The sequence below is a fragment of the Gallus gallus genome, chromosome 5, assembly GCF_016699485.2.
Source record: "Gallus gallus isolate bGalGal1 chromosome 5, bGalGal1.mat.broiler.GRCg7b, whole genome shotgun sequence".
In the NCBI taxonomy this organism is placed as follows: Eukaryota; Metazoa; Chordata; class Aves; order Galliformes; family Phasianidae; genus Gallus; species Gallus gallus.
This window is the reverse complement of record NC_052536.1, coordinates 48,299,857-48,322,599: the sequence shown is the minus strand read 5'-3', so window position 1 is coordinate 48,322,599 and position 22,743 is coordinate 48,299,857. Positions and strand designations below refer to the sequence as shown.

Here is a 22,743-nt window from a genome sequence, read left to right as displayed (position 1 = left end):
CTGTGAGAAGAGGGAGGTGGAGGAAAAAAATGAGAAGGAATGAGTGGTTAGATAGCTGTGTTCTGCAAGATATACTTAGAATCAATCATATTACAGTTTTCTTTGCCAGGCTAGTGATCATAAATTTTCTATTTTCTCAAGCTCTGTGGCTGTGCCAGCCATTCATTCTAAAATGCTTCATGTTTCCTTTCACAGGAATTAACAATAGGATTATGAATTCAGGAAAAAGCTCAAGGAGAGGCAGGGAGTGAAAATAGTCTTGTTTGGTACAGCAATGAATAGTGTGCAGAAAGAAAAGCATGCCAAAAATCTGGAGAAATGGAAAAGGACATAGAAGGAAAGAGTTTATTTGTAGTTCATAGCAAAAGTTTAGTTCAAATAGACAAAACTTTTTCCTATACTTGTATTCCTTCCTTTTCTCTATTTTCCCTTTTACAAGGGAACTAGGAATGTAATTTCATTAGCTCAATTTGAAAATGACTACTAATGCCTGGAAAAGTATTTTTACATGGAAGAAGAGCTAAAACACAAAGGAACGTGAATGCAGAACTGGATGACATTTTGTTCCTTTAACCTCTCAGCTGTAAGTACGGTGATGGCTAAAGCACTAGCTACAGATGATGTCATGTTTCCTCTCATGTCAGCTCCTTGGAAAAAATCACAATTTCTCAGAAGAAATACAATGCTTTTCCTCACTTGTCCATATGTGACTTGAAGGTGCTGGTGTATGATATCTGCCCATTTGTATTTGAATCTCATCAGTCTTCCTGATGGGAAGAATTTGCAAGTCAAAAGATTTTATCATGAAACTATGCCGGAAACACAAACAGGGATAAGATTAAGGGTCCTGGGAGTACAGGAAAAAATTTACTGAAGAAGCCACCAGAAGTAATGAGCCTCAAACTTTGGATTGACATCTGTATTTTGCAGATGCATTTCACCAGCATTGCTTATTTTGAAACTTAATTCCTTTTGAGAATAAAGATCTATTTTTCTGTCAACATGAGGATGCTACCATTCAGAGTTGTCTTCTAGGGTTCTGGGAAGATTTACCTCCTTGAACACCCATGTCTTGCACATTGTTCAATGTTCAAAACTCAATGGGAGCAATAAACAAAACTTCCTGACAGATTATGAGGAGTAACTCACTGTAAGGGGAATCACCTGAGCTTAACCATTCCATTTGCATGTAAGAACTCAATAGCAATAACTTAGAAAAATCAAAGTTATCCTTCGCTCTCCATAATCACCTTTTATTTTTCCAAGTCGGGCTATGGAGGTGTGGCTAATCACTGGCCATCTTCCAAAACAGACTGGCAATTTAATGATGCAGAGCATGGATGAAAACAGCTCATCTGTCATCACAGGCATTAAATGTCCAGTCTTTTGGACAATCCAAACAGGGGCAAGCCAAAACCTGAGTACTCAGTGCTATTTCTAGTTGATAAATACATAAGAGACTTCTTCCAGTCTTAAAGCATCCTTGGGCAAAAGATCTTTTAGAGTACAATGTTTCTAAATGCAGCATTAATATTTAAAGAATAACTTGTTTTCTACTGTCCAATACTGAATACTTGATCACTGGACTATGATATGCATAGTGGTAGTATTTACAACAAAACATTCACATAACTTAAATGGTGACATCACTAAAACTCCAGAAATGTATATGATTTTAAATATATGGGTCCATACGATTTTATTACCATAATTCCATGCCCTTACAATTGCAGTGGTTTGTGCACACTCATAAATAAGGTGATAAATTTTTATTTATTTATTTAATTTTAATCTCAGAATATCAAAAGGAAAATACAAAACTTCATTTTCTCACATTTGTTTGATCCTATGCTACTTTCTGACTGGAGCTCTAGAACTCTCATATGATGACCAGGTAGAGGCATGGACAGCTGCTGGTACTGCACTGTGGTGGTAATCACAGCCTTTTGGGGGAATTCAGTGGATATTTCTTCTGAAAGATCTGTCTTTATTCAATTATCTGCTTATATTCAACAATGACTCAATCACTTTCAATCTCAAGAGCACAAGACTAACAAATTATTTCCTATACATGTGACATATCACCAGCCTTGATGCTATTGAATTTTGTGACTATACTGAAAAGCACTAATAAGTTGATAGTGAATGACCCCATGGTAAGTTGTACAGCAATTGCTTTACTATGCTCTGCAAGTATATGCTCTCATAGCAACACAGACAGCATATCATTCTCTGCTGGCTTCATTAAAAAGAAAACGATCCTGTCTTTCAGTTAAAAAAAAAAAAAAAAGAAAGAAAGAAAAGCTGTAACTGTTGAAGCAGCATGCACCTAATAAGCTACTTCTAAATCTGGCTCCATCATTTCAGTCTGTGGACTAGCAGAACAGAGCTTGCAGAATCCTTCTCAAGTAAGTACTGTTTTCTCCTAGCAGCATGTCTCGTTCTGTTGTTGTTCTTATTATTAATATTTAGAATGTATAACAGGTAGCAAAGGAATCTTCAGCATGAAATTAGTAGTGCTGCAATATGGCAAATGAATGACTGCTTTAAATATGAATTAACATGCTCTGCTGTTTCATTTGGCAGACATTACTGTCTTTAAAAGGAAATATTTAATACATTATGGTACAAGACAGCAAATTATAATATGTGGATGAAGCTTCTAGCTGCAGTGTTGGAAATCCAGTAAAATTATTTATAATTGACTGTCATGACAGGGCTTTTTAAATGAGTTATGCCTCTTTTATTTGCATAATCCACATCATCCACATCATGGAACATGTCTATTTGATCTCATCAGGACTGGAATGTGTATCCTGAATATGCTTCTGCCCATTAAGCAAAATCATTTCTATCTTTAAAAAAGGAAAAACTCATATAATAAAGTTATTAGTAAAAGTAAAGCTAATATGTAGAGTAAAGCTAATATTCAGGTTTGTATTAAATTCTGAAGGAAAATATTTGTAATGGATGACTTTGTTTAATTATACAGTGTTAATCCATCACTGTTAAACTCAACAGAGTATAGATAAAATTATTCTTTGTATGAGAAACAACATACATGCATATCATTTGCCAAAACAAACAGCATATCCTGTATTATGTTTTCTGCAAGAGACTTTAAACAGCTCTGATGAACATGTCTCTTCAATGTAATGAAATGGGGTGGGACTATGGGAGTTGAAGGTTAAAAAAAAAAAAGAAACAGCAATCTTTTCTTCATGTATGAATTGCAACTGTTGCAGTAGAAAGGAGTTAGGAACAGGCAATCCCTGGGTCTCCCTTTATAGCTTGTGTGCAAACACACACATACTCACATGCACACAATTGTTTTTTTCCCATTTACTTCTAGCTGCTTAGCACCAGTCCCCATGACATATAACTGATTACAAACACGCAGGTGTGCAGCACTCGGCAAAAATAGCTGCATCTGAGACATTAGAGCTCTAGTACTAATATCTTAGAAGCTTTCAAGACAGATCCTATACCTCCAAATAACATTGTTTGCCATCATATTTATTGTCAGAGAAAATTAGCTGCATAAAATCAAATTGCTTAATTCACTTCCACAGAAATCTCCTTAAATACTTTCCTCCCATTCAAGTTATCCATCTCCCAAAATCCCATGAAAACAGAATTCAAGAAATTATCATTCATTTCTCCTAGTTATTGTCAAATTATTCATAACAACACATTTTAAAGCATACTGCCAAGCTAACTCATTTATATGCAGGAAAGCTTTTTTTAAACAAACTTTTCCAGGACGTATTGAGGCATGGAACTGGAACAACCATTTCCGTATTTACTGTATGATAGAAATAGAAAGTCTTTGGCTGATTATGCATACAGAGAGATAAAGAAAGAAAGTAGAAATGACAAAATTACTGTATTACAATTATGGCGAACAATAATATATACCTCTCTGGCAAGCAACACTAAACTTTCTAGGGCCAACTCAAAGCAGACTAATAAATTAGAATAAAGGGGTGGTCGAACCTGACATGCCACAGCCCTTCCCAAAGTTACTGTAAAATCTCAGAATGGCTATAACATAGCCAGCAAATATTAAATCACAGTACCTTCCTCATAAGACCAAAAGAGCCATTGGTAGGAAGTAACTCTGCTAACAAGCTTTGATCCATGACTATTAGTATCCAGCCAAAAGAAGAGGCTGTCATTGCTAACAGTTTCTGTGACAGAGTAGGAGGGGGAAAAGGACTGTATCTGTGAGGCCTCCAGGGGGAAACTGTGTCTTCACTAGGAAGGAGAAGGCATTACCTAGATGAAAGGCTCATTTCTTCCTTATGCTTTGTGATTATCTAATTTACCAAAGGAATGATCATAATGAAATCCCACAAACCTACTATGAGTAAACTTATGAGAATCAAAGCCTTCAGGGATTTGAGCCAGTACAAAAAGCTAAGTTTTTTCAATGTGCTCTTGAACAATTCAGTCTATCACAGAATGTACTAAATCAAATCAGCAAAAATCAAGGGGCAGGAAAACAAAAAATAAAGTATGTAGCAACATATTACTCCCCCTTTTTAAATAAATTTGACAATTTTCATTCCAGTTTCAAACTTTCCTCCATGTTTAACCTTAATTAGTAGAATTCTATATTCCTGCAGATGTAATAAAGACAATGAGGAAACGATGCTGTGAAAAATCCCTAAAATAATTCCTGGAAGCATCACTAGGGTGGATTTGGGGTCCCCTAAATTCCCCAGTAAGGCTACAAGGACATCATGACCTTGCAGAGTGTGGATCAAGTGTGAACTCACCTTGCATCAGGCTAGGAATAGATTTAAAAGAAAACAAATTGTTATAGAAAATATTATTATTTTGAAAATAAAGCAAAAATTAGTGGATGGGAAATACTTCCATTCTACCTGCCACAAAAAAAAAAAAAAAAAAAAAAAAAAAAAAAAAAGACAAAAGAAAAAAGAAAAAAAAAGGGAAGAAAAGAAAAAGAAAAAATATTTTTTTTGCCAAGACAGATTTTGTATGAGAAAAAAAAAATTCCATTCTTCCATTCAGTTTTCCTCTCTATTATCTTAAATTTTCTTATGTCATCTCCTTCTCTTTTGCCAAAGAATAATAATAATTTAAAAAAAAAACATAAAAACAAGCAAACAAAAAACAAACAAAAAACCAATATGGGGTTTCTTTATCTTTAATATGATAATATTATAAATATATCATATAATAATATGATAATATATGGGGTTTCTTTAAAGTATATTCTTTATAAGAGAAAAGTTAGAGCAAATGAGAAAAAAGAAATGCCTGATTTGAAAGCAACATGATAGACAGACAGGTTTAAGAACAGACTAAAAGAATTTGAATTTTCCTAAAAACAAGGATGTGCAAGGAACAGTGGAAGAAACTAAGACTCCTCATCTGTGTATTCTCAAAAGGATTAATTATTTTGCTGGCTGTTTTCACCAAACGACTACAGAGTGAACTGGAGCCAGACTCAAATGCTAGTGCAATGCAGATGACATAGAGCTCTACCCATCCTACAGCACGGCTACAAAGAAGGCACAACGTGTGAAGAGCTCATGGAGCAGCTGGCTAAAGCAGAAGCTGAGCAAGACAAAGGGGATGTTGGCAGAGGACAGGAAACATTTTGAGGACTCATTCACAGTCCAGGTATGGAACCTAAGCATTAATCTGGTAAATAAACTGTTGTTCACAGATGTTATTGTTTCCAATTAGCTCCATCTTTCTTGGCAGATGACAACAATCACAAAGGTGATACCACAGGCTTTTAGTGCTAAGAAGTGTCAACAAGAAGGAGAAAATTCTACTGTGTATATGGTCTGAAGCTCAGCCTAGCTAGACCACAAATCTATACTATAGATCAGCCTCCATATCATTTTCAAAGCAGTCCGTTGTCTGAACTGTAGATAAATAAAAGATCAGTTAAAACACTTGAAAAAAGATCACAGTCTGCAGCTTCACTTCATTGGCTTTTCTCAGCAGGAGTAAAATTTGTCTTCATGGGAGATTGAAAGGGAAAAAGTCCCTTGGGAATTAAGGGCAACCAAATGTCTTATCATCTAATGCTGTGAAACTCTGGTACATTTCTTTGAGCAGCTTAAAAAATATACATAACATGTCCACTGTACACTTTTCTAACGTTAGGGATCAAATGACTCAACAGCCAACAGCTTACAACTGATATTAATAAAACAGCAATGAAAGATGTTCAGATAGTATGACACCAAGCATAGAAATAAGAGCCTGTGTGGAATGGAAAGTCTTTTTCCTTCTGTGGTACTGCCACAAAAATAACTGAAAAAATAGTTTGTTGAAATATCTTGTGCTTGCATTTTCCCCTCCTTTAATTTTAATTCATTTTTAAGCTATAAATAGAGCTTGCATGTGAAAAAATGTGGCTGGCTCTGGTCTTACTGCAGCTGGAGTATTTGTCAGAGAACAGTGACTCCATTTTCAGGGTGGTACGGGAGCTATGCTAAACACTTCTCTCTTTCCTCTGATGTTCAACATTTCTTACAGGTTTAGCAAAGCTCTGTCTACAGTGCAGCTATAAATTAAGTGGATTAAACTTGCGACTGTGCACCAGCAAGATGGCATGGCTATATGTTGCATTGCCTTTTGTCACTCTGTAGTTGTGAGAGAGATAAATGTTTACCTTAGCCTGGCAAAGAATTAGATTAAGGGGAATTTAGAGGAAACCGAATCCTTTAGATCTTTAGATTTAGAGATTGAAAGCAGAGACTACCTACAATGCACATTCTGTCATAGAAGCACAAATATCTCAAATATCTGTAGGCCACTACAGAGTCTTTTCAAACTCTTTTCATGCCACCAAAAGCTACCACATTTTAAAGAATTCAGACATTCAGACTTATTTCATGCTGAGAGAGGAAATATTGCAAAATGCTCTCCAAAAAGCAATCCAGTGAGAGAGAAACACCTGTAATATTTAAGGCAATACATTTAATTGTAAAGCACTAAGATCAAATAAAATGATCTAAAATGAACTGCACAGAACTGCATTAAGTGCATAGTAGTGGATAAGATTTGATAAAATTTTCATTAAAGGCAGGAGGGAAGAGTGTATCTGAGCAAGAATGGACATCGGAAGGGCTGGGATACAGCTACTTCAGAAGTAGACTGTCTAAAGGACATATGCATCCTTAGGGCAATATTTTGGAGCCATTAAAGACCAGCTGAGAACTCACAGCAACGTGATTCGCAGTAAATGCCTTCTATTATAAAGGGAAAAACGCACCCTATCTTGCAACAAGAAACACACAGAAAAAGGTATAATTATAGATCCAAATTCCTGGAGTCTACCCACTGATGACAACACTTCCTGGAAACATCCTTGATTTGAATTAAAATAAACCCCAATATTCTGTTTAAAATCATACTTATGCTCTATTTTTAATTAATAATCTACCATTTTCCTATGAATCTTAATGTGTTGAAAGCTGGTCAGCTTATTTTTTAAAGCAAATCATTTGCTGAATATCTAATCATTAGTGTATCAAAATGCACAATTTTAGGTATACAAAAACTTTGCACACTTTAGTACTGAAACTGTTGAATGCCTGCTTTGATCCAAAAATGAGCATATCTTCCAGAGCTCTGCACAAAGACACTTCCTGTTGTCATAACAACCTTCTGCAGCTTTTTTGCTGCATGGAAGTCTAGTATTTTCTTTTAAGACTATTAGCAAAAATTAAAACTCCAAAAGTTTTAAAGCAGCGATAGTGTTAAAAAGACGAGGGAAGCAAAGATAAATATAAGTATGTGTACACGTACATGTGTCCACAAAGCTCAGATTTCAGTTTGCAATCTTCAGAGAGTGGTCTGTGAAGATATTAATTTGCATCAATTTTCATTTGGAGGTATTTTTTTATTCTCTTTTTTATCCAAAATAGGCAGGTTTCTAATAATATCTGTGTATAATCACACTAAGAATGTAAATAATTCTAACTTAATCTTTAGAAAAATCTTTGTATGTTTTGATATGTAACAAGTTTACTAGACCCGTCTGTGAGTGCATCAGTCTTTTCAAGTGAAATACTGAATCATTATGAAAGTTCCATTAAAGCTGTGATGTTTAAGATTCAGCTGTCAATTAAGCAGGAAGGGTTAAATATTAATATGTTTATATTATGTTTAAGCTAAAACGGGGTAGAACATCTCAGCCACTGCACCACAGAAAATTACAAACTTGGAATTTTGAGTCCTTGGAACCAGATCATGAATTTTCACTGTTTGAATATTGTTAGTATTAAGAGATACCAATTTGATCAGATCCTCATTATGCAAAACTGTGTACCAATGTATGGAAATACACAATCCTTTCCTAATTTTTAAGGATAGGCAATGGTAGTTACAAAAGAAAGTTTGAATATTTGTCAAAGAATACCTAAAAAGTTAAGGGCAGAGCTGCTAACAATGGACATCACATTTACAGTCAAGTCTGTCACTTAGAACAGACTATTTCAATTGACTTGCACAGATGTACTGAACAATTACAATTATGCTCATCATTTTAAAAATAATGCAACATCAATGCAGGAGTTTTTCTCTTGAGATTATTTTAGTGCTAATAGGACAGTTTAGAAGAATTCAGAAATGAAGCAAACATCCACCTAACAGAGGCATGTTGTAGCAAGGAATAACAGAATAATTTGATTGTTAATACAGCTCCCCAAAGGTATTAGTTTCAAGGGAATAGCCCAGACTACTGCAGACTACTGAACGCAGAATACTGCAGCTATTCACAGACATACTTGCTGGCACTGAAAAGAGAAACTCTCTTTATCAGCAAAGTCTTCAAAGAGATTTGGATATATAAAGCAAAATTATTTAAATGCCTTAGAAAGTCATTCATTATATGGAAACCAAATCACCAACATCAAATCATTACAAGAGAGTTCAAAGTCTCAAACATTCAATTTCTTAAGCATACAGTGATTTAATATTCAGATACTTGATTAGCATAGTGACTAGTGGAAATGATTCCTGTGATTCCTGTGCTCTGTAGATAATATTTTGGTGAATTTTCTTAAGACAGACGACTGTAAAGACAATGTTACTCCCAGCTTTGTTAACATCTATGCCAGCTAAGATTTTGAGCAGTTAAAAACAAAAGTTCTATATCATTCATTTCCATTCCAGTCTAGCCTTATTCAGGTAAGAATTGTTCTGTCACTTTGCAAGGGTGGCTTTAATTTTTTTGTTAACATTGTGTCATGTTTTACCAACTAGTTAAGAATGCATGTATAAAGTCATTAGGCAGAAACAGCTGAAGAAAGAGAAGAAGCAGTATTAAAACCCCCCAAATATACTCAAGCTAGTCTACCTCTGACCTACAACCTGATATCTTTCCTGTTTTTCTTTTAAAATGATATTTTACTGCTGATGACATTGCAAAACAAAGTCTCCTTCTTGACAATATGAAAGAATTCTATGAGCCATTTCTGTTATCTGTTATCACATACTTCTGTCACACTCACACCTTAAAATTTGCACATATGCAGTAGATAGATGAATTTGAGTTTGGAGTTAACACTGGTTTGTTCATACACAAATTATCACGGTCCATCAGGAATAAAAAGCTCTTCACCAAATATGTACAAGACATTCCAGATGCTGGATCAAAAATGAGAATTACTCTGTATCTGAAACAGATATTTTAATAAAGTCCATTAAATCTGCAGCACTCCCACTTTGCCAGGCTCTAACGGATCTTGGAAAGAAGTTCTGAGATGCATTAGCATAGATCTTACCTCCCTGGGGAATCCAATTTGATTTAGTGAGTAACCATAAGTTTTCAGACATCTGCATGAGGACATACAGAAAAGGAAAGCTCTACATTCTGGCTTTACAAGAAGAGAAAATTATTGTATTCTGTGACTGTACTTGAAAAGGTCATGAAAATCTTAGTGTTGACAACAGAAAGCATTCGCTGCCTCTTCATGCTGTCACCATTCACATTCAAGTGAAAGTGAAATAACCCTGTGTGAATAGGGTTTATGCATTTTAATCCACATTGTTTCTGTGATCAGGATAATATTTGTAACATACAGTGGAATGGCACAGTACCTTAGAAAATACGGAAGCTTTTCAGAAAATAATTCCAGTAAAAGCAATTGATTTCTGATGTGTTAAAAGGATGTTTTTGTCCCCCCGTTATTTGCAAAATTAATGCACTTACTTGTTAATGTGAGAGATTTGCAAGACTTCAGCAGCTTCTATGAGCAATGATTTAAATGAGTCCTGGAATTGTCAATGTGGAGTCAATAAATTATATGTGATGGGCCAAGTGACTAGTAATGAGGGACCTAAATACAATGTCTGCTTAGAAATCTAATGGAATTACATTTTAAGCTGAACTGCTGCTAACCTATGAGATATACATGGCATTTTAAAATATACTCCTCATTTACTGCTTTTCCCCTCCTCACCACCTTCTCATCTACCTCAATCCCTTCCAGAGATCCTTTTCACATCTTCCTGCCCTCAGGGCATAAGGGAGATCACTCAGTGTTCTGCTTATAATCCACTTAACTTTTCTTTCTCTACCTGCCATATTTGGAAATATGTCTGATTCCCATCAGACAAAAATGATTAAATCATAGAATGATCTGTGCTGGAAGGTACCTACCTTAAAGATCACCTAGTTCCAACAACCCTGTAATGCACAGGGACACCTTTCAATAGACCAGGGTGCCCAAAACACCACCCAATCTGACCTTGGGTATCCATAACATTTTTGGGCAACCTGCTCAGTGCCTCACCACTCCCATAATAAATAGTTTCTTTCTAATGTTTAATTTACACCTATTCTCTTCGCAACTTTTTTTTAGCATAGTCTGATTTTCTTATTCACATAAGAAAAAAAAGGGGTTAAATAACACGCTTTCCTAAAATAAGGAAATGCAAAAGCAAACAAACAAAACAAAACCACCTCTTGAATTATCAGTCAATTAACCTGTGAGCACATCAACAGAATTCTCCAAATTTTCATGCTGATGACAAAGACTACTTATAGTCTTTAACCACACTGAAAGTAGCTTTTATGTTCCTGTATACACAAAGCAAAAATAGAAATTCTGCTCATCAAAGTTTATAGTTGCCTGTTTGTGAAGCGCAAGAGTCTCACATGCAAAGAAGTGGGGAAAAAAGCATCATTAATGCTTTAGATACATTTCTAACGCTATGTGACTGCACCTTGCTTTGGTTTAAATCTTTAACAGATTATTTTAGAATGAAAACAATGGCAGAAACATGCAAGTAGAAACTGTGAATCACATTCTTTTTGGCTTTCTGGATCCAGCAGATCTGCCACTAAACTTTCCAATAGAAAATAGCAAACACTAGTAGCATTAGGACAATATAGGATGACCTTCTCCACTATTGGATTTTAAAAAGCCCTGAAACAGAATCACCCCAGACTTTACTTAGTGAGAATTGATTTACATCATGGTAGTTTGGTTTCCAGATCAACAGACAGGACTATATCATATGCTGATTTGGATCAATGAGAGCCCATGCTCATCCACTAAGCACTCAATACCCTGGAAAATTTGCATGTCCTATAGATTCTGTTGATTAGTATGGCTAATTAAAATGATGAGAATGTGCTATTGATCTAATTATGAAACATATGCATAATTTGGGATGCATATGGGATAAAATGTGTTGGCTGTACTATTACGCCTTTCAAAGACATTCCCATTGCCTTACAAGATACAGAGGATTTATAGGAGTACCACTTTCATTGATGCCAGCTGACATACCGACACAAAAATAAATGGAGTCACAGTCAAAGGGCTCCATTTCCCCTGTTAAGCCAGAGGGTGCTGTGCCTGGAAGACCAGCCAAACAAGAGGGGGTTGGCAGGGTGACTAAAGAAAGAGCACACTGCGCACCCACCTCCACGTCTGTAGCAGAAGCAGAAACTGATGTGGAGAGGAAAGTCTCTGGAGATTTGACAATGAACAGTTACTCAAAACGCTGCAGCTCCAGTGAGGACAGCTTTGAGTTACAGGGTAGCACAAGGTCAGAAGCTAAAAGCTTTGTTAAAAGCAAAAATAAGGATGAAGGCTATCGACCCCATCGATCAAAGCACTGTCAGAAAGGGGGTGAAAACACCCATGGACTGGAACACACTTCTCTATATCCTGCAGAAGTTGGAAATGCCAGCCAAAAGCTCCAGAGGCAGAAGACAACACAGAAGAAAAGCAGTTCCTCTGCATCTGACTTGAGCTTGGTGAGTCAAGGATCATCAAGTTCATTGTCTGTCGTGGAAGAAAAAATTGAAGCCAAACTCAAATTCTCTCAATTTATTAATGAAGTTACTTTCAGAGTGCTCGATCCTATGAGCTTGAGGTCATATCGAGCTGCTAAACTGAAAAACACCTTTCCAACTGGTGTGAGAAGCCTAGATGACTTACGTATTAAGAGGAAGTCTCCTGAAAGCTGGAAAGAGAACGCTATAGTTGGGAAAACCCACCAAGAAGTAGACTTAGAGAGCTTGAGAAGTGATGAAGTTGTGGCTGGAGCACGGGCACGCAAATTAGAGAAGTCTTTGTCACTGGATACTGGTCCCTTCCTCAAGTCATTTGATAATGGTGCCTCATCCAGAACAAGATCTGGTTTGCCTGTAGAAATTATGATTTCTCAAAGCAAAGAAATGCCAGCCACAAAATCTGCATCTCTGCCTAGAAGTACAAGCATGGTGAGCTCTTTCTCAAATCACTTATTTGGGTCATTTGTGACAAATGTGCATTAATGTGACTGCTTGAGAAGGTTGCTTTCTGCCTGGGTTGATTTTTCGTTCGTACACAAACTTTTTTCTAGGGAGGAACAAATATAGAGGTTTTTTTAGTAGCTGAAGTAATCAACTCGATGTCATATGAAGGGAAGGAAAGACAGGATACACCTCTCCAGACCTTTCCACTTTTTTTCATCTATATGAGATCAAATGAGGTATTTCTGCACTGCAATGAAGCATACGGCATAACCAGATCAGCTTAAGATAAGCAGTATGGGATTGCTCAGAGTAAGATTGTTTCACACACAGAGGGTTCTATGACAGCCAAGCTCACTAGATTAGAAATTGCTCAGGTATCTCTACACAAAACAGGTATATTCTTTTAGTATGTTTAAGTACTATCCTGAAATTGCTGCTAAGGTTTGTGTGTCTGGAGTTAATAGACGTCATCTGGTAATTTCTTTACTGATTTTCCTAAAAAACAAACAAACAAACAAAAAACCATATATTTATCTTAAACTGATAAAGAAAAAAGAAAGACTAAAGCTCTCTTCTATGGTCTTAACAAAACTATGTATTTATTTTTCAGTGTGAGATTATTTGCTTGGCTGAGGATGGGATTTTTATACCTATTCAAGTTGGTGCAGGGAGATTGTTTTTCTTTGACTGTATGGCATGGTCAGAAAACCTGAGCTGCTGAACCTGGAAGTGATAAATTATGTTCTTACACTTCCTGAGCAAAGGTTGTAATCTTACTTGAACAATAAGGATACAGGAACTGCTGTTCAAAACTATGTATATACACAGACGAAGAAAATAAAGGAAGAGCATACACAGATGAAGAAAATCAAGGAATAGTGGGGGGGATAGTTAAACAGAATATCTAAAGATTCATGCCTTCCACTTGCAAAAATTTTCACTTGAATGCAATTTGTTTAGTGCAAGTCCTTACCTGAAGCATGCCTAGAAAGATGAAAAAGGATGAGCATTCAGACAATCTTTGGTGCCGTTACTGTAAAGATATTTTAAAAACACTGGTAATATAAATGTACATTTGAACATATACAGAACATTACATAAAATTTTTTCATGTGTTGGTTGCCAGTGTATTATTCATATGTAGAATACTATCTCTAAGAGAAAGAAATAACTTATATTAAGTATAAAAAACAAGATAGCAGAAATATAACAGCACAAATCTTGAAGTACATGAAAGAACACGCTTGAAAGTTTGAGGTTGAGAAAGTTGCTCTTCATTAAAAAAAAACAAATGACTTAGAAGAAAAATTTTGAGACACTGCCACCTGTCTGATATGCTTTCTGCAGACATTTGATGAGTTCACAACAATGTGTGTGCTGCTTTTTATAGGTCTATATTGGATCCAGACCTACTACAGTGATTTTCAACTTTCAGAATTCTGAGAACTGTTCAAAATCTTCAGGAACATTTCAGCAGCAAGTATTTATGTATTAGCAAAGAGCTGCAACTGAAGTGAAATATCACCAAGAAAAAAAAAAAAAAACCTTCTTCACTGTAGATATTTGCAGAGGAATTTCAAACAGCTAGTAACATCAAAAAGACAATCTATTTACTTGAATGGGATTCTGATAGGTAGAAAGTAATTACCAAATACAAAAATTTATTTTTATATGTACGTTGACCTAAATTTGGAGTGCTTGGATATATTAGTAGGAAAGTAAAATAATTTAACCAGATGAAAGCAAACTGAACACACACCATACCAGAGGAGGGTATACAACTCAAGACTATGTCATACTTCCAGACTGAAAAAAAACCGACCTGTTCAATAGACTGAAAAAATGAGGGAAATGTTGAAAAGGATTGCTGATGAAGAAAAGAGCTTCCCAGTACTGGGAGGAAATGCTTATTGCAGTCTGTCAAAGGACAGATTAGCATAGAAAGAAATATGAATGCATCCAAAAAACATGCATTTTCCTCACATCCAGGCTATGCCTGGCTTGTATCTTTTAATTCATGTTTTTTTCTCAAGCGGGCACATATGAGTCACATATGGTAATGGAAAATGCCTCATGACCACCTTTCCTTGCCTCCCTCTTGCTGTGTTTTCTTACACAACATTGCTTAGAAGTGTGTTCTCCTCTGCCTTGCAAATTGGAGATGACCATCAGGCTGCCAGTAGTTTCAAAGCATTTTGTCAAAACAGATGTAAGAATACATGGCTTAAGTCCTTTGCCAAATATTTGAGTGAGGATATTGGTCATTACTTTTCACTATTTGGAGGCATCAGTTAAATACAGTAGTTTTCAAGCTTCTTTCCTTTAAACTCATTATCATATGAAGCGAATGTAGCCACTGAATTGAGAGCTAAAGAAATCATAACAACTTCACACTGTTATTTTTTCTTTATCTAAAGATTCCTGAAAAGAGCCTGTATGTTTAGTAATACTGCAGAAGAGTCACAGGTCAAAATAATTGAAGGTGAGCACCGAAACCTAAGTACTAAAAACTTTAGTCAATTGGGACAGCATTTGCTTAGTGCATCCAAGGATTCTGATTGCATCATTATAATCTCTCTCCTTCTGACACCAGCACTGATTGTTTTTCTAATTCTGTGCACAACTACTGTGAAATTGTCACTTAGGCTGCAGTAGTAATAAGTAACATTGCAAATGTATGCAGATAAATATTCTTGGATCTTCCAGGATTGGTAAAGTAGCTTTTAAATATCTCATGAGAGATAGGTAGTCAAATATTTTAAGTTACAAGATCTAATGACCAAAGCAAACAGCAGTTCTCTCTCACCCTGAGCTCATCTGAAATCAAAGACGAAATGAATTTTCCACTGATTCAGTTATCTTAAATATCCTCTCAATCTCTAAGAGGTTATTTTAGTTTTAAGGAGCATAATAGTATTAGTTGCACCAGCAGCAGCCAAGCTAGGACAAGATTGAGCTCAGCAAAGAATAGCAGTCCAAGTATTTATCCAGTTTCATCAGTTAGAGTGCTGAATCCTCTTCCTCATTTTATTTTTGACATTTATGGCACACTCTCAAGACGTTAGAAGCCAAGAAGGCCATGCGTGGTTTCACCTATAGCTAACTTAACACCTCCTGTCCCAGTAATGTAGCACATTGACTCCTTTTCCCCCTCTAAGAGGAATGCAGCAGCTTTGTACTGTAGGAGAGATCAGCATAATGTTTTTAGAGCAGCAGATGTGACATCGTTTTACAAGCAACAGTATGAGCAGATGGTGTTTAGAGAGTTCTCCTTGCCTGCTCTAAAACACCTCCGTTGGGTCACTAATGGATCCTTCGTCTAGTTGAACATAGTGCATAAAGCTATAATGTTCCCAAGATGACGCATATGGTCATTTACAGCTTCTCAGCTCATCAAACACAAATTAGGTCAAAATCTTCTTTACAAAGAAGATCTACAAGTCACTACACCATAAAGTAAGCTATGTATTCAAGACAGCATAGAATAAAAAGTCTGAACTACTTGACAGTAAAAAGTATATGGTTTCAATGAAATTAAATACCACACTAAAAACAGTTCTAATTTTTGAAGTTAGGGTTTGTACTGGGCTTCCCCTTCACCATCATCGTCCCTTTTTAGAGAAGGAAAGCAGCAAGTGACACACAGGGAGCTGTTTCGATAAATGAACAGAGGTTATTACGATGCTGAATTTGTTCAAGGTACTGCGCTTGAGTTGGGACAATCCCAGATGTGTGTACAGACTGGGGAAAGAACTCACTGAGAGCAGCCCTAAGAAGGACTTGGAGGTCCTGATGAACAAGAGCTGGATGTGATCCAGCAGTATGCACTTACAGGCTGTAAGGCCAACTGTATTCTGGGCTGTAAAAACAGAGGGGTGGCCAGGGAAAGGGAAGCGATTGACCCCTTCTGCTCTTTCCTTGTGAGGCCTCGTGGGGAGTTCTGCATCCAGGCTTGGGGTCTCCAGTGCAAGAAAGATGTGGAGCTCTTGGAGCTGGTCCAGAAGAGGGCACAAAAACTATCAGAGGGCTGGAGCCCCTCTTCTTTGAAGAAAGGCTGAGGGAGCTGAGATTGTTTAGCTTGGAGAAGAGAAGGCTCCGGGGAGACCTTATGAACTGGGCAAGACTACAAATACGAGGGAAACCAACTTTTTATGTTGCCTAATAGTAATAGGAGAAAGGGGATCATTTTAAGCTAAAAGAGGGCGAGTTTAAATTAGATATAAGGAATAAATTATTCACCAGAAGGGTGGTAAGGCACTGGAACAGGTTGTCCAGAGAAACTGTGGATTCTCCACACCTGAAGATATTCAAGGGCAGATTGAATGGAGTCCTGGGCAACTTGATCTAGCAGGTGGCAAACCTGCCCACGGTAGGGAGCTGGAACCAGATAATCTTTAATTCTATGATTCTACGAATTTCTACACAGCAATCAGGGTTCCATCCAGAACACAAAATCATTTTTCACCCAAATGTACTAATTGCCTTCATTGGAGTGGCTACTCAGTCAGAGAAAAATGCTGAGCACATGCATTTCACATTGATTTTGATATCTCTTGGCACCAGCCACAGGAAAGCAGCATTGGCAATCAAGATGCTTAGTGTTCATTTTCCAGAAATTTGTGTTAATATGACTTTTCCCCTTCCTTTGAGTTTGAAAATCACTTCTGAATTGCACACTCTATCTTTGGGTGCCTCTAGAAAGAGGTAGCACTTTCAGAGTAATGGAAGTTACAACAGGCTCATAACAATTACCATTAGAAGAGATTCCTGAAAACTGCTAAGCCAGACAAGGGAAAGCAGAAGAGTAAGAAATAGAAAAAACAAATAGATCTTTTTTTCTCTGGCCCAGGTTTTGTCTAGCAACATGTATGTGCAATTTGTGACAGTGAGTCTTGAAGGTATTTCAAATTATTTTTTCTTTTCTTCCTTCAAAGATCAGTTAATCATGTTTATGAGCAGATTTTTCACCCTACCATAACATAGCTTCGGTATATCACAGAAGCAAAAGACCTCAGCACACAGTGGATCCCCTCCCACAGGCACATGCAATAATTAACACAACCATTTTGTCTGGTGAACATAGTGAAAATCTGTGGATACTACTGCAAGGCACTGCTGAAAAGTCGCTCTGGTATATTTTTCACTTGTAATTGATATTTTTGCCCCATTTGTTCAGTGGTTTCCAGTTCCATTAAAATTCTAACCACTAATTTACTGCAGTTAATGGAAACAAAGATACAACCTTGCTCTTCTACCTAGCATGCTATAATGTCACCTGAGTAAAACAAAAATTCTCTTCTTAATATGAACTTTGCACAGCATGCATTTTGGGGACAGAATAGAGAGAATCATTATGGTATACAATAGATGCAATAGAAATATTCTGTTTTCTCTGTAGGTCTTGGTTCTCTGTATTTTTTGACATACAATGAGAAAGACAGATTTCAAGAACAGATACTTTTTACGAGTTAAAGGATAAATTGTTTTATATTAGATGTGTTCCTCAGTGAAATGAAACCTACCTGCCCCAGCACTGTGCACTCATGTCTCAGAATACTGTGAAATGCATGCATTGACCTCAGGTCTGGTAAAGAATTGGTCTCCATTTGGGAAGATGCGTTATACTTGTAGAATATATATCTTTTCAAAGAGCTCTACAGAAATTGAATTTTTCCTCTTTGCAAAGAAGTTTAATTTAACCTTATCAAATGAAATGAAATTCAGTGCCAGAAGTTGTAGATGACAGGAAAACATGTGTTGGAGATAAGAAAGAAACAGTAGATGCCATAAATCTTGGCTTTAAAAGTCTCCCAACACAATTTTTAGTAAAAATACTAAAAGGTAGATTCAAAAATGATTAGAAAAACCTCTTGAAGAGGTCATTCATAATATTCAGTTGTGAGTGGGGTCTCAATGGGACTAGCAGTATGTGATATTAGCAGAAAAAAGAATTTATTTGAGATATCACTATCACTGATACACAGAGAGTAAATAACGCATGTAATTCTGCTCATTTGTCTGATTTGAAAGTATATTACTGCACTTGTACTTTTGTGTAATGATCTTGAGAAGATGATTGTGAAATTTCCAAGATGCTTACTCCTGACAATAAGCAGGCACTTAATGTGTTCAAAGGAAGCTTTCCCACTTTGGAAAATCAACCTTGTTGGAAAAAGCCTTCAAGTCTTTTTTTTTTCCCGTGTTGTACCAAACTTATTCAGTACGTAGAGTGAACAGAAGTTTTTTGTCATCTACATCTCACTGTGACAACCCTCCTCATGTTACCATTGTATCTCAAGCAATTTCTTTTTTCCAATACTAAAATGATATTCCACAATTTCTTGAGAGCTTAATGATGGAAATGTTCGAGTGAGCTAGAATACCTATTGCTGAATAGCTAGCTTGTAGATTGTAGGCTGTGTAGCCTTCTGTTAAGACACTGTTGGCCAACAGCTCCTACTTTCTGACAGTAAATTCAATACCTACAAGGATAAACCAGTTATTCTAATACACGGCTGCATGAGTTGAACTTATGAGCGCTAGTATTTGATGTTATCTAGGCAAGAATGATCAGTGATATAGCAGTGCCTGCCTCCTGTTCAGATAATGAGAGCAGTTAAAACAAAAGAAAATGAGGAATAAATACTTGGCTTGTTCATACAGCAACAATTTTTATGCTAGAAGTAAAGAGATATTTGCCCTAAAGAAAATCTATTCCCTAGATAATTGTGGTAACAAAACCTAGCTACATGAATATGGTTAAAATGAGCAGCTGTTGAGTATTCAAAAACTGGTTCACAACCATTTATTTCTACAGCAGCCAGCCAGACCTTCATACCACTTTCTTTGCTGAGCTTTGTGTTGTGAACTCACAGAAAGTACTAGACACATCCTATTCCTGGAGACTCAGAGCTGAATCATAGTCTTGCAATGAGAAAACTGGGGCTGCCTGTCAGACATCAGCAGGAACCAACATAGCAATGGACAACAGAACGTGGGCTTGGGAGGAAGAAGTAAATACTGTGACTAGAAGGCATTCATAAGCTGTAATGGTCCTGGATGCCAAGGGCACAGCACAGGAAATCTTCCTAGCTGCTAGGAAGCAGCCGTTACCACAGTGAGGCTGCAACAGGGTTTGTCTCCATCTCCTCATGGCTGGACCCTGGCAATAGGTCCTGCTGAGCCAGGCCCACTCACAGGCCCACTATTCAGCCCAGACCTGTTCCTAGGGAGGTAGGTGCACAGTGCTGGGGCTGCCCTAGTGCTCCCTGCATGCTCTGCTCCTTGATGGGGTGCTGGGACACGTGCTGGCTGCCAGGGCCACTCAGAGAGTCATCACAGTCTCCTGGAAGATCCAGGAACTCCAGTAACCTGACAGTAACAGGGCAGGGAAACACAGGATGGATGGAGGCACTTCATGCCTGCCACTCATACAGAGCTGATCTCTGAATAGCAACAGAAGGTAAAATATTGCCCAGAAAACAAGAGTTTATCACAAAGAGGAGTTGTAGACGTCCCTGTTAATTGTAGGGGAATTGGACTAGATGACCTTTAAAGGTCTCTATCAACTGAAATGATTCTATGAAACAGAATTGCAAAGAGAACAAAAACCAGGGTTACCTAGTCATTATTGGGAATTTAAATGGAAAAACAAATTAGTAATAAAACTGCTCAATTGTCTTCATGGATGTCTATAATTAACATTAGAACTCAGAAAAGTCTCTTAATTTGTCTTATATATGTTTTCTTTCCCCACTTTTCAATATTTTGAGGGTTTTCTCTTGCTTCTTATTTGACTGTTCCAGTAAACAAAAAATGGATGCTAAGCCAGTCAGCAAACTTACACTATGTAAGGGTTCAGTCCATTACAATCAATGCAGTTAATTAAAAATACAGTCAAAAGAGAAATGGTGATGAGAACTGGAACACAATAAATAATTAAAATGAAATTAGTTTGGCTCTTTTTGAGCCAAACTCAGCCCCCAGTTAAAATAAAATGACTTTTTACCTCATTCATAGTAATAACAGCAAACTTGATAGAACTATTGGTTCTCCTTCCAATGCTATCTACCACATAAGTGCAAAAGTCCCATTTCCCACACACCACACTTATTCTTGCTCTACTATCTTCCCCAGCATCAATCTGCCACTCAATTCCCAGCACCAGGAAACTGGGAGGTGGTCCAAGGAGTTTCAAACATTAAGCAGGAAAGAAGCCTATGGTGGTAGAAGATAATTTGAAGTCTTTTAATTATTCCAACAAAATATGAAACATTCCCTTACAGTTGCAGGGAAGCTGTTGGCAAATAATTATTTATCTGTTTATTTATTTGGGGATTAGGCAAAGGCAGAAAGGACCAAGACCGATCCCTTCTCAAGCAGCTGGATGCTTATTTGTACCTAGCTTATAGCCATCCTGGAGTGTAACATTAGCATTGCAGGAAGAAACCTGGGAAGGAAAGAGGCTTTGTTCCTCAAGCACCAGGCCTTCAGAACAGATGCTGGGCACTAACATAGCTAGTTTCATTTCTGAGCTCAAGTCGGCAGGAATCATTTTTACAGGTTATTGTGTCTCTGTCTGATATTACCACAGCAGTGTTACATCTCTATAAATTGTGTATTGACAGCTGCAGTTGGTTTCCTGCTTTTCTTGTATTCATTCACATCTTAAATGTTCCTTCCTTCCTTGAAGGATATAAATCTCTCCCCCGTGTTGGGAAATGTTAGTGACAAAGAACAGGATGCTGAGAAGAAACTTTCAGCTTTCATTTCCTCAGTGCATAAAATTTACAGTTCTTTCAGAAGGAAGAAACAAATGAGCCTTTCTGACTGAGTCACTATTTAATAATGTAATAATTAGCTAAACATCATGACAACTAGACATTATGTATTTTCCACTCTTATTGGACTTCCATCATCAGAGGAAAAACAACAGGTAGCTCTTCTAGTAATTCGGTTATTTAATTCCACAGATCAATAGTTTGATTCTTACAGTTCTCAAAGATATGAAGCCTAATAGCTATAATAAATACTAGCATGCGTCCTCAAAGCTGTAGTGGAATTTTACAAAGGTGTATGTGCATTGCTTAAATATGTCAGGAAGAGCTACCTTACAGATTTATTTTAAATACTTATTTTCTGTTGAACATTTAAGACCACAGTTGCTCCAGTGCTGATTGTTGTTTTGCATAGTAACAGCTTTTTTTTCTAGATACGCATTGTTTCAAAACATAGGTAAAACTGGTCATGCCTTTATAGGGTTTGCCACTGTATGTGAGATTAGCAAAAACTTTTCTGAGATGGAAAAAGCAGGAGAGGGCATAATAATGTTTTCTCATATAATCATCTACACTGGCCTATTGTATAACTATGGGTAAATTTGGAACTGTATCCCTTTCAGCAGCTGTAAAATTAGAACTAATCATGAAAAAATCTATGTTGCTTTGCATAATGTTTCAACTTCTTCATATAAAATTGATTGTTGCAGAAGTATACCTCAGAATGTCAAATGTTGAATCTCTCATAGAATTATCAATCCCTTCCCGTATTAGTATAGCTGGGAGTCCTTTTGGTAATGTATATAGGAAAACTGTCCAATACTCCTGCAGCACTTATGAAACAATAGAATCGTAGAATATCCTGAGTTTGAAGAGCCTCAAAAGAAGCCAACTTGTGATTCCACAAAGGATTACCTGAAAATTAAACCAAATGGCCAAGAATGTTGTCTAAATGCTTCTTGAACTCCAGCAGGCTTGTTCTAAAGTCACCCTCTGGTACTATAACCATGGGTGGGAAGGTTCAATCTCTACCGCCATACCACCAACATCTGCTTCTGAAATAATGGGCCAACAAAGTAAAATAAGAGGCATTATTTTCAGAGCATCTCTCGTAATTCCAGAGTGGTCTGCAGGTATCCAAAATTAAATCAAGCCATTTTCTCATCAATAATGAACTATCAAATATTTTCTTCAACCATTGTGGATTCTTAGAACATCCAG

At 36.8% G+C, this 22,743-nt stretch overlaps 1 protein-coding gene and 1 long non-coding RNA gene across 2 annotated transcripts in view; one reads left to right on the top strand and one right to left on the bottom strand.

The window, feature by feature from the left end:
- The window catches only part of LOC121110858, a 199,818-nt gene that overhangs the window by 109,824 nt on the left and 67,251 nt on the right, over positions 1–22,743 (bottom strand). The gene's annotated exons all lie outside the window — the stretch shown is intronic.
- BEGAIN (brain enriched guanylate kinase associated) overlaps positions 2,358–22,743 on the top strand; it is a 148,664-nt gene continuing 128,278 nt past the window's right edge. Inside the window, exons 1-2 of the mRNA XM_046942492.1 lie at positions 2,358–2,408; positions 5,526–5,652. Of these exons, the coding sequence (XP_046798448.1) occupies positions 5,605–5,652 (48 nt within the window). The 5' untranslated portion in view covers positions 2,358–2,408; positions 5,526–5,604. The remainder of the gene's footprint in view (positions 2,409–5,525; positions 5,653–22,743) is intronic.